A 13,076-nucleotide genomic window follows, 5' to 3' on the forward strand; every position below is an offset into this window, starting at 1 on the left:
GCTAAAAAGAAACGAATTTGAAGGTGCTCTTCAGGCTGGAGTCGCAAACTGGAAGATCTGGCTGGGACCCGCCTCTGGGGGAAATGAACTCTGCTTTCTACCTAACTAGACAGGAGCTTGTGTCCCTCTCCTTCGCCTGCCTAGTCTCTAGGCCAGATTTTATGAGACCCAAGAGCTGCAGACTTCTTAGGGATATAGAAAAAAAAATGTTTATCCAAAGAACTGTGGCCTTCCTGTATGGAGGACCCAAATGCGGGTTGCCACAGACTGATGTCTAAGTCTACAGAACTGAACCTGAAACAGACACTGAATCTATCATAGGCAGGTCCTGACTGGATTTCCTAACTCACATTTTTTTTTTTTTTTGTGAGAATAGTTTCCCTCCCTGGAGTTCTCGCTTTTAAAGATCTTTGTTTGTTTTATATTTAACGATAGTAGTTCTTTCTTGTTTAATTTTCCAGCTTTTTTTTTCTTCATATCCATCCAGAGGACTGAAAGGAACAGAGGTAGAGACTCCTTGAACAGATGTGAGTCCAAACACTGCTTACTATAGTTCTCTCCGATAATAAATTCAGGTTTCTGGAAACAGCCATTCGCTGTTCCAGCAAAATCTGCCTACAAAAGTCAACGCTCCAGCCTGGAGCTGCTGGCTCTGAGCTGCAACACTCTCCAGGGTTTGGTAGCAGAAGCCGGTGATTGGAAGTTTGTTAGCTCAGAACACGGCTTGATTTCCCGGTCTCAACCGGCTCTGAACTACAGCAAAAGCGAATTTTCCCCCATCTATGGATACCCGCTAGAGGAATCTGTTGAAGGAAAGGGGGAAGAAAAAGCATTCCCGAATAGAGTTTTGATGAGACTCTAGTGAAAGGAAAGGACCCCTTTAGTCCTGTAAATACCGGTGAGCCTCCGAACCCACCAAGCCTTCCAGTCCCGCCTGCAACTTCTCCAGTTGCAGGCTCAATCTGTTAGGCGCAAGTTTCTTGGCGATTTTGTGGTCAGTCTTCCCTATCTGGAAGTCTCCCGCATAAGTTGTTGAAGCAAATTAGAGAAAGTAAAACTTGTAAAGGGCTTCTTTAAAAACCTGTGGCGACATTTTCTCCAAGTGTGTCTAGCTGCTTGTGTTACACTCTAGTATCTCCTGAGAATATGTGGTTATGCTCTGGTTTCTCCTATGATATTCATATCTTATGGGCATCTGTAACTATACTCTGATTTCACAGTGTTGCCTGGGAAGATTTCTCAGATCGGAATACATTAGAATGTCATCAGTCTTATGTATAAATCGTTGCCTCAAAGTGGACCCCTGGAGGATTCCAGGAATTATTCAAAATGTTTTTATTTTGTTTTACTTCTTATTGTTTATTTATTGAAGGAGTTAGGAATGTGCCTTTTACCCGGAATCCTTCTTTGCCCTTTTCAGGGCCCTGCCTGACACTCGGTTAAGCCTCTGGACTTAGAAAGATCATTTCCTAGAACACTAATTTAAGCGAAATCTGGATTCAGAGCGTGGGTTTACATGCCCAGCTGGAATGTCTAATGTATCAAATCCTCGTTAACGAACGGCCTGCTCCGTGGCCATGTCAGCCAAAGGTCAGGCCTATGCAACAGGGCAGAGTAGTTCAAAAGCCCTCTTCCATCCAGCACCCTGATCACCACCGCCCCCATTCATCTCTCACATTTCAATAAGAGTGCACACAGGAGCTCCAGTTAGAAACGCCAGGACTGTTTTTCTGCGTTTCCACGCTTCGTTCTTCCCATTAGCAAATATGTCTTAATGCAACTGATTTGTAAAATTATGAGTTTTTATTTCTCGTAGGAAAGGATCAGTACTGGCGGACAAAGCAATTGTGAAAATGTCCCCAAGAGGCATTGGACACCTTAGAAGCTTTGAGTGACGCACATGTTAAGTCTTAAAACAGTAACAATAATAATTTCATAGAATCCCAATAAAAACATGAGTACATTTTCTTGGACACCTTTGTGATGAAAAATTGCCGGGGGGGGGGCTCCTGCCCTGTCGCCTTACCCCCCTTCCCCGTGGGGGAGGGATCTCTCTCTCTCTCTCTCTCTCTCTCTCTCTCTCTCTCTCTGGCCAAAGAGGATCCAGGATCGCAAGGCACTAGTATCTAGCGCCTCACTACGAGGACAGTTTTCTTAGGACTAACTCTCGGAATACAACCCCACGACGGCGAAGGATCCATGGGTTTGACTGCTCCAAACAGCCCAACTTGGTGGCTCGCCCCTAGGAACACGAGCCTGCACACACAGCCGTGAAGCCATGTAACTAGGAAAGTGACTTGGGGGCACGAGAAGAACGGGACTTACCAGATCTAGGGTCTAGATTTCGGACAGGTTTTGTCAGCTGACTGAAGCGGAATAGAATCATTCCTACCCGAGACAAGCTATTTGGAAAGGGGCTAAGGTGCGAATGTGGGGGGAGGGGGAGAGAAAGAGGCAGGCAAGCCGGGGCTTCCTTTTGCTAACTCTAACTCCCACACCCACAAGCTGCTGCCAGTGTAGACTGAACTTGACCTGGCATGGAGCCGATGGCCCCTCTCGAACCTGAGTCTCCGGGGCTCTGGCTCTGACTCACACTCCTCGGCCTACTAAGTCTGCTCCTAGGCAGCAACCGGCTGAGGCGCGCTATCCAGCGAGGCCCCCCTCCGACTCCCACTCCCTCAGTGTGCGGACCTCAAACTCCATTCCGCCCCTCCCCTCCCTTCCTTTAGCCCGCGCCAAATGAGAAGGCTTCTTTGGGCCTTGGTCTTTGAGGAAAGACGCGGGAACGCAGCCTGGATTTCAGCTTTTTACTCAGCGACCCCCTCGCAGACTTTCCTTACTAGCTAGAGTCCGGAGTCTAGCTCCCGGCCCGCCCGGTATTCAAATTTAGAAAAAGACCCAAGTCTCGAGGCGGATGGCTTCTGTTTCAAGGACTCTGCTCTAACCAGAAGCTGTGAGCGTCTGGAGAAAACTAACAGAATCTTTGTGTTCTAACCACTATTTTGAGTGTTCAGGGTGAGTGGTTTTGAGCAGGCTTCCCCGTGGGCCAAACCCTCGGGGGACAAGGAATGGCGAAAACCTACAGCAAATGCTCTTTTCTAAGCAACCACCATTATGGAGCTGCGAGATTGGTTGCGTGAAAATGCCTTTGAGCTACCACAGTAGCTAGGAACGAAGGCCTTGTCCCGGTAGTGACGCCTCCGAAGCCTCAGTCGTATGAGGCAGAAGAGGGTTTGGTTGTGATGGCAGCCAGGTTGAAAGAACCAGCATGAGTCGTGCTGGCCCTAAAACAGACTTCAGAGTGAAGCTGGGCAGTGACTCGGTGTGAGCTCCACAAAACGGCTCTACCTGTCCAGTGGAAGGAAGTGTTAGTAGCCATTTGTGCCATCACTGGACAGGGATTCAATTAAAACACTTAAAATGAGTAGTTCTTCAAGTCCATGAAAGGATAGAATTGTCCCAGAGACAGCTGCTACCCATTTCTTTGTGAAGAAACGCTGGCCACTCCGTCGGACAGGTTATACAGTTGCTCTGAAAATGTTCCACAAGCCTCAAAATACTACACTACTCTGCCAATGTCATAAGGACAGAAAACCATTAATCACCCCAGTACCTAAAGTCCACACTTCTAGCCTCTGGGTCAAGGCCGTTCAGTGTACTAATCCTCCGGCTGAACGTGTTTGAGCTCCCCAGGACCGTCCCAGATCCCACAGACGCAAACTGACTAGTATTTGGGAGGGATCCATAAAAGATCCGTTCAAGGAAATAGTGTCTGGTGCAGTAAATGCTGGGCTGGGTCTTTAGAGGAAAGCCGGGGAGGGGTGTAAAAAGGAGGTTAGAATGGGACATAAGAATAGACGCACATCGGGACTGGGCTCTGATGAGGGACGTGTGGAGCCCCTAGAAAACCCCTTTATGACCAGGGCCCTTGTAAAGCCCTAGGGACCAGTCGAGTCCACAGGACATTTCGTCTGACTAATGAGGAAAGGATGTGAGCCTGAGAAGAACCAAAATGTCACAACCCGCTTTAGAAGGAATGGGACGTGGGAGGTGGAGGGGACCCTGAGTGGACAACGAATGAGCCAAGAGTCCAGCCACAGGATCTGTGGATCACTCGAGCCAAGCGAGCCGGCATCCCAGCGCTTGGGAACGGGGAGAACCCTGAACCGCTCCCGCCACTTAATTCTTGTAGTGGCGGCCGCAGGTTTCCCGAGCCTCTGCTGGCATTGTGAACTCACTTAAACCAGCGCGGTTTGAAAACAAACACGTGCGGCTTCCCCGCCGCACTATTTTGGGAGTCAGGCCAGAGACTTTCACAGGCGGGAGCTTCCGCGATTCCCTCCTCCGCTCGCCAAGGGCGGGGGAGGGGGGTACATGCATATTCATTAGCACGTGGAGCCCTGGGCTGCATGCCGCGCATGCGCACTGCTGGTTCGACTAGAGGCTGGGGGGAACCTGAAAACACGTCCCAGCTGGCGGAGGCGCGGCAAGCCCCTTAGGTTACCCACAGGGCCATGTGTGGCCATACCTTCTATGCAAGGGCTGACAGGCTGGCTGAGTAGAGAGTAACCTCTCTACTCATTCCTCAGGCCTGTTCCCATACTTTGAAAATACCTTCCTAGGCAAAATTGTCTGTCAGCAAACTCTATTCCGTCTTTTAATCTTGTTTTTCTAGTCATCTACAGCTTCAGTTCTTTGTCAGAGGCTAAAAATGTCCTGGATTGATGAGGGTGGGGGTGGGGAGGAGTAAAGAATCGCGATTTCCTCAGTGTTTATATCTAGATTTTTTTTTGAGACTTATACTGGAAATAGTTGCACAAATAAGCAAGTCATGGCTTTTTGTTTTGTTTTGTTTTACAAGGGAGGGTGCTCAGGTCTAATGCTTTTCAGCAAGTCTACTGTTGTTGAAAACAAGGTTACCGTGTGTCCATGCCCACATTCAGGAGCTGTCCTGTGCTTTGGCTGTGCCGGTGGGTAGGTGCGACTCTGGCCAACGTTCTCAGCCTGTTGTATTCTCCTGAGCCGGCTACAGAGAAACCCCTTGATCATTGAACGCTATCAAAATGCAATAAACAGACTGTCACAGGTCCCTAGTATCGCCATTGGCAAACATGGTTTCCATACAAGATGGCTACATTCCATTTCTTCGTCTGGAAAAACCCACCTCTAATTCACCATATGGAAACCCTAATGTGTAGCTGATGACCGATTCCACCTTGTAGGATAAAACAGCCCCAGTTTGCATCTCCTATTATTGGGGCAGAGAAACTAAACCAATCAGCGCTCATAGATTGAAGTGCAACACTGTTTATATTTTGCCCATAGCTTAACACTTTGAAAGTCTTCAGCACATGCTACACGTTAACATTTTTATTGTTTCTTTCCACTTAGTTTTATTGTTTATCTAAATTTAGTCTTGAAATCAAGACCTCCATATGACCACACACCCTGCAAAAAAAAAAAAAAATCTTACGTTCTAGAGCTATTTTAAATGGGTGTAAGTTACAGCCATTGGGTGCTTTAAAAATTAAGACAATAAAAAATGTTTTGGGTTAGGCAGGTCTTTAGTGGCTGGGCTGGCAAAAACATCAGTCTTTCCATTTCTACTCTACTTTGGCGAATGGAAAAGTAAAGAATGATCTCAGCTCTGACCATCTTTACAAAAAACAGCTTTTCTTCTTGGTGTGAATGCTCAGTTTTGAGAACTACAATTGATGTTACTGGGAGTCTAGGCCTCTGTACCTAAAGGGGAGTGATTAGCATTTTAAACTGGAGAAATGAGAGAAGTAGAAGTTGAAAACATATAAAATCTGATGTTTTCACATCTAGACCAACAATAGCTAAGGGAATAAACCCAGTGCCTTCCTTTTAACTATGCCAGACCACATGCAGTTACCCCTCAGAATGGCTTACATTGAATCCATCTTTAAGACCCAAGGTCTTCTCCAAGTCATTTCTTGGAGAGTAATATACTCAGGTACCAAGTCTATCAACAAGGATTCACTAGGGGCCTAGGCACTAATTAAACCTTGGCCTTGAAATTGGTGCTTAGGAATATTTGGGGAGGTGGGGGAGAAGGTGGGGGAGGGGTTGTACTGCTGTTGACAAGCTTTTTTTTTAAGTTCTGAGAAAACTTCACAATCAACAAATAGAAGTATCTAAATGCCAAGCCCATCACGAAAGAAGGTTAGTGCTATTTTCATTGTCGGTTAAAGCTAAATAAGAAAATATGAATAAATAAATAAATATAAGGCAAGTGAAAGGTTACATCTTTCTTTTAGAGGTGGTTTGCTTCTTAAAGGTTAACTTGAATGCTTGACTTTAAAAAATCAAAATCATCAGCTGCAAATGCTTAAAGCAGTTGGGGGTAGCTTTTGAAGAAGAAAACAAAGGATCTGAAATATTTGAGAATTACTTAGCCCCCCCATATAAAGGATGCTTGTGTGTTTATATGCTTGCTTTGAATGTACACACACAGACACACACACACACACACACACACACACACACACACACACCCCAAACTCATTTCTCTTCATTTCTCAAATGATTGCTTGTACTCAGGCATTTTCTGTTGACACAAAATAACATTTTAATAACTTGTTAGCTGTCCTAATCATTTGATAGTATCCAGAATACAATGCAGTAAGCAATATAAACCAGTATGGCCTTCTGCCTAGATCAAAATCCACAACTACACATAGAAACCAGCCATTTGCAGAATGCTCAGCTCCTGCTAAATAGAGTCTAACAATATATTTCACTGTTCACATTCTTGTATTTCAAAACCTAATAGCCCATGAAGAAAAGTATGAAGAATACATCTCAAGAAGCAGACATTAAAGGTGCCAGCAAAATAATAGACTACATTTAAGTTTAAAGCCTTATTTTGGTGACTTACATCATTAATGACTTTTTCTTTGTGGAGGGCATTAGAGGAAAGAATGCAAATGTTTTTCTTATTATAAATGTTGTCTCTTATTATAAAAGTTGCTTTGCTGTGAGATTATTTCATAAATACATACAGAGGGGTTCTCAAGTGGTAATAAAATCATTTGACCTTAAAAATCTACATGGATATTTGAAATTAAAAAAAACACTTCTAATATGTATTTTTAAATAGTTTATATAAACCATATGTCATAGTATAATGTTTAGTCATTATACTATGATATTAAAGCAAATGAGCACTGGGCACACAACAATCGAACAGAATTTTACATTCGAGGTAAACTTAAATTTAGAAATAGTCAAATCAAAGATAAACACCTATGCTGTCTTCTTAAATGCTCTGACAAAATCATGAAAGTGCTGTTAAAACTATCATCATATTCACAACAGGTTCCCAGAAAAACCTCATCTTTAATAAAAGGGGGAAATATTATTAATGGATCTGTTGTTGTCCCTAGAAAGATGAACTCTCTATTCCCATTTCTGTGTTTAATGTTGGGTTCAATGTCTACTGTCACTTTAAATACTGCACTGTTGATCAGTCTTAAACTTCCAAAGCTACTGAGAACAAGGTTTTAAGGTCACAATTTTTAGAGTTGACAGCAACTCTTCCTTAGATATTCAACTTTCCAAAATCTCAACAAATTTTGCAAGATGTCGCTCTTTGTATGAAAGGCCAATATCGCTGTTATAAGCAGAACAACTTTGTTTTTGTTTTTGTTTTTTTTTACAGTTAAGCATCAATATCCTCCCTTTTCTATTTAAAAAGGAAAAAAAAACTGTGATGAAGTTAATGCAGCAAAACCTTTTATCCACAAATAAGACTTTGTTGACTAAACATGAGAAATACAAGTGCTAAGAGGTGTCTTTAAAGATCATATTTTTATTGTATAATTAGCTAGTGGTTTAATTTCTCGAGTTGTTATTGCTGTGAAACACATGTAAAGCTCTCAGACAGTTCTCCTTCTTAGGCCTGCAACTTTCAGGACATACAGAGGACAGTAGAGAAGCAGAATCGTACTTCCCCTGACTCCCAACACATCCACGCCCCTGCAGCCACAGCCAAGGGCCTGATTTGTGAGTTCTAGCTACGCTGTCTGCCTAATGGGGCGATCATGCAAGCGACAACCAGAGACAAAGAAACCAGCATCCCTACCAGAGGACCTAACTTCGCCGAAGCAGCATAGCTTGCAAATCTATCAAACTAAACTGCAAGAAAGACAATCTGATTTAGAGAAAAGGCGTTCTGCCACAGTCATTAAGCACAAGTAATTTAGATTTTTTATATTGTCTCCTCATTTACAAATTTACTGTATCAACGCCAGCCAATGGAACGAATTTCTTAAGTAAATGAGAAATAAATAAAAGAGATAGAAAGATAATCACATTGCATAAAATAATTCTCTTTTCTAGATGTATTTTTTGAGAGAACTAATGACAGTAGCGAAATTATAGGAATAATAATATATCATAGGAAGTAATTAATTTAAATTAGCATCATGTTTGAAAATATATAAGTGAAACGCTTTATGGACATTTACTTTTGTACAAAGATGGAAGGCCTGGAAAAGCGTTCATCGGCATCCTGAAAATTAGTTATGGCCATAATGGTTTAATTGAAGACAGCAATTTAAAATATAATATTGTAAATCTACAATCCAGTTTCAGACCAGGGGATTTAATTGGGGGGGGGGCAGCTGAACCCTTGAATGACTGCAAGTTCATTTGCAAGGCTACAGAGAGAGAGAGAGCCCCCGAGCTTCTCACAATTCGCTTACATTAATATTGATGTTGCCTGTGCAATCTATTTCCGTTATTTTTATGGTTGTTATTCTATGTCTGCAAAGGTCATTTAAATTATACTGAGGCCGAAAATTTGTTTCATAAATTTTGATATAAATACTAATTACACCCTCTCGGAGAGCCAGCAGGGTAGCATTCATTTATCAAGTTTATATGACCAGCAATGACAGAGAAGAAGGCAAGAGAGGCTGGAGAGCTTTCCCAAGATCCACTAAGGCTGGCACAGGTTGCTGGGGGAAGGGATGTGAAGAAGAAATTCCTACCACAATCACTGAGATTTAAGAATCTTTAATAACGTACGAAAGGTTACCAAACAGTTCTGGAAACTAAAGTGTACATACGAGTTTTTTTTTTCTAGCCATAAATATTGAATAGCTGTAACATGGATAAACCAGACCCTTTACATGCGGATAAATATGGAAACTAGGAATTATATACATTGTGTGGTTGTATATTTTGCCAAAAGCAATGGACAGCTATAGTTTATATCTTTTTAATATCACTTTACATAAACAAATGGAACAGTTTGACACGTAGATCCAGGCTCGTACTATACGAATTCTTGACAGGACATGAAACAACATTTCACTGCACTAAAGTACTCAGACTTTGGGACGAAATGTTTGCACTTTATACAAAAAAAAAAGCACATTAATATCAATAATATTCTGTTAGGTCGACGTGGAGACTGTAATCGTACAAAGTAGTTCACATTTTGGTACACATTTACTAGAACATTCTCGCCATTCAGTACAAACAGTTGGCTTTCGGCCGCCCATCCCCTCCCCCTCCCCCCTCCCGCTGGCCCTCCCCTCCCCAAGGCAAAGACCACCACGCCACGATCCCACCCACCCACTCCAACCGAAGTGTAGCTATATACAGAATCCAACAGAACAGATTTAAGCTAATAATTCTGTATTTACAAGAAAACAAAACAAGAAGATAAAGAAAAGCTGAAGCCCCAGAGAGCGTGTTCTGATCCAAGAGAAATTGGCCATCAGGGCCTTTGGCGGTGTTCGGTCAGGCAGCCGCCTTCTCGTCCACCCCTCCCGCCCTTCAGCTACCAAACCTTTTCAAAGAGGGGAAAAAGAAAAGAAATTTGGGGAGGGGGGAACTAAAGGTTTGTTGCATCCTCTGTTTTACTCAGTCCTGGATTTCTGGCAGATTTAAAAACAAAATCAAACAAACAAAACAAACGTTTGCGGGATCGGGACGAGGGGTGTCTCGAGTTTCAGGATTCTTTGAATAATACTGTGTATGTATATACGTGTGTGTTCAGTCTCTTAAATAGGGGGTCGGCATGTTTTGTTTCTGATTTTAAACGTACCATTCGTTAAAATTGGAAGAGAGCGCGCTGTGGCCGGCTGTGTGGTGGACCGCGGAGGAAGAGGGCGACATGGAGCTGGTGGTCGGGTTGTCTGTGGTGGGAGACACGATGGTGGGTGGCGTGGACGATTCATACCCCGAGCTGGCGGCGGGCGAAGGCTGTGAGCCCTGAGAAGAGGACTCATGGACCTAAGAGAATAAAGTTGCGTTTTAATGAAGATAAAGAGTGGGCCCAGCGGCTACCTAAGGCTATGAAAGCTATGCTCCCCCTCCCCCCGCCGTGCACCCCCTCCCCTACCCCTCCCCGCTTCTTTCAAAGCCAGGGATCTCCCAGACTCTCCGCAGGCAGGACCAATGGGACTTGGGCTTGGTTCTCTCGGCGTAACCCAGCACAGCCACGCACCAGGAGGGGACTTTGCCCGGTGGACTCACAAAAGAAAAAGAGGAGGGGGGCTGGGAAGGAGGAGGCTGCTTTTGGGGCCAGAGGCTAGGAAAGTTCGCTTCCTAAAGTTTGCCTGCCCACTTTGAGGAAAGCGGATATAGAGAGTTGAACGGTCAACAAGACCGCAGCTAGCCCGCCTGCTCGCTCTTGACTAACAGGAGCAATGGCCGCGCTTACCGCAGCTGCGCTGACAGCGGGGCCTCGGAGTCACCTCACTTATTTTTACTTTCATTATGAAACAGTGAGTTTAATTGGCCTCTGGTGCGACTATCTTTCCCGCCCCTGCTCCCTCTGCCACCTTCCACTCAACCGAGTGAAACCGTTTGCCTTTCCGCCTCCTGCGGCTCCTGAGGCCGCCCAGAAGCCGCTCCAGGGTGGCTGGCCCCGGCTCGAGCACAGAAAAGGCTTCTGCTCGAAGGTGAGCGGCCAGACCGCGGCGTTACCTTCATGTGTTTGCGCAGAGAGCTGGGGTGCGTGTAGGACTTATCGCACATCTTGCAAAGGTAGGGCTTGTCGCTAGTGTGCACGTGCATGTGCTTCTTGCGGTCGCTGCTGTTGGCGAAGCGCCGGTCGCAGCCCTCGAACTCGCACTTGAAGGGCTTCTCCCCTGACATAAAAGTCGAAAGATGGTCTTATTCAAAATAAACCAGTAGCTATTTTCAGAGTTTAGTAGATAAATTAAAATGCTGGCTGCCCTAAGGGAACTCTTCCGAACCCAAAATCCGGAGTTTAGTAAATTCGTGCATCTGCAGCGGAACTATGAATATCTTAACTATATTTTTAACACTCCAGTTATATCTGCATTTTATTTTTTACCTTGTAATGGTGGTAGTAGTAGTAGAAATAGAAGTGGCGAGAGCCAAAAAAGAATTTTTTTTTTTAATTCAGCATAGCAGCGGCTCTAAACACTGGCTTTTCTGCCTAAGTCTTTACAGAGGTTGTTACCCAGCCGCTTCTACTTACTTACTAGTTTTCAGGACCCGGCTGACTCTCCTCCTGCTTTGCTCTTTTCTCCCTGTTCTTTTTCCCTCCCAGACACACTGCACCCGTTGGTTGCCACTTCCATTCAACTCCACCCCACCCCCTACACACATCACATTTTATGGCGTAATCTGGAAGAGGGGGAGGGGTTCCATGCCGAAAGTTCTTACCTGGCTGGGCCATTAAATTTAGAGTTCAAGTCGGGTTCTCTTCCACCAGACAATACCCAAATACGAAGGGCGATCAGATCCCCTGACTCTAGGGCCCGAGGGGAGCATAATTTCCAGCCTGCCTCCTCCCGAAGCCCTAAATTGCCTGGGACTTGTTTTGTTATTACTTCTGTTGTTTTTGTTTCTTTTGTATCTTTAAGCTTTTGACTTGTTAGTATTTCTAAAGTCCTAGTCCGGAACCCCGCATTTTAAGAACAGTCCTTATAATGTGTAATAGACTGTTAGGATTTCTGTGCCTTTCACCAACTAGCTTCACTCCTCAATCCCAATGCAACATTTGGTAAAATTTATCTCTTCAAATGTGCACAAAGCTCTAAGATCTTAGTTATACTTCCTACCCCATCTGTACGTACCTCCTGTTTCTTTCCATTTTGTTTCTACATTTTAAACTCAACCTCAACTTCTTCCACCTTTTCGAATAGAAAGGACTCAACCAAGTCCCAGAAAGGGTCGCCACCATTTAGAGTTTTAGATCTGTTTGTAACTGGAGCAACTGGAGCCTCCGTGGCTGCTCCACGGCCTCCACCTCTCCGGGAATCGAGATTGTCAAGCGCTGGGCCAACTCAGTTCCCGGTTTCCAACTCTTTTTATTCCTTATTTTTAAAATCTGTATGCTCAAATCCTTCTCATCCGCACTCTCTGTTTTCCCATACTTTCGAGACTAAAAACCAGATCTGCCTATCTCCTGGAACCTGAGGCCCAGACCCCACCGAGGCTGGGTTTGTGCCTCTCATCCCCCAACTTTCAAATCTCAGGCCCGGGTGGGAGGTAGAGTATCCTACATTAGTTTCCATACCTGTGTGCGTCCTTTTGTGGATCTTGAGGTTCTCTGAACGCGCGAAAACCTTGCCGCAGCCAGGAAACGGGCAGGGAAAAGGCTTTTCGCCCGTATGCACGCGGATGTGGTTGACCAGTTTGTATTTGGCTTTGAAGGGCTTGCCCTCGCGTGGACACTCCTCCCAGAAGCAGATGTGGTTGCTCTGCTCTGGGCCGCCGACGTGCTCCACCGTGACGTGCGTGACCAGCTCGTGCATGGTGCTGAAAGTTTTGTTGCAGGACTTTTTGGGGTTGGCCAGCTGCTCCGGCTCGATCCATTTACAGATAAGCTCTTGCTTGATGGGTTGGCGCATATAGCGGAAGAAGGCTCCAGCGCCGTGGTGTGCAGCCATGTTCACGTTCATGGGCCCATAGCCGTGAAGCTGCGGTGCGGCATAGTGCTCGGATCGCGGGCTGGTCACCTGGCCGTACTGCTCCGGCCGTGGGTACATGTCCCCGGAGAAACCTAGCCGCATCTGCCCGTTGACCACGTTGGGCGAAGCGTGGCCGGCCGCCTGCTCGTGAAG

The 13,076-nt window shown here is 45.1% G+C and overlaps 1 protein-coding gene across 2 annotated transcripts in view; it reads right to left on the minus strand.

The window, feature by feature from the left end:
- Positions 1-7,814: 7,814 nt before the first annotated feature.
- Positions 7,815-13,076, minus strand: part of Zic1 (Zic family zinc finger 1) — a 6,457-nt gene continuing 1,195 nt past the window's right edge. Inside the window, exons 2-4 of one of the 2 annotated variants that reach the window (XM_087563580.1) lie at positions 12,530-13,076; positions 10,966-11,129; positions 7,815-10,269 (exon numbers count right to left, since the gene is read on the minus strand). The exon at positions 12,530-13,076 is cut by the window's right edge and continues 761 nt beyond it. In XM_087563580.1, the coding sequence (XP_087419706.1) occupies positions 10,072-10,269; positions 10,966-11,129; positions 12,530-13,076 (909 nt within the window). In that variant the 3' untranslated portion in view covers positions 7,815-10,071. 2 annotated transcript variants of the gene reach the window in all.

The sequence above is a fragment of the Rattus norvegicus genome, chromosome 8 (genome assembly GCF_021556685.1).
Source record: "Rattus norvegicus strain SHRSP/BbbUtx chromosome 8, alternate assembly SHRSP_T2T, whole genome shotgun sequence".
NCBI classification, from domain to species: Eukaryota; Metazoa; Chordata; class Mammalia; order Rodentia; family Muridae; genus Rattus; species Rattus norvegicus.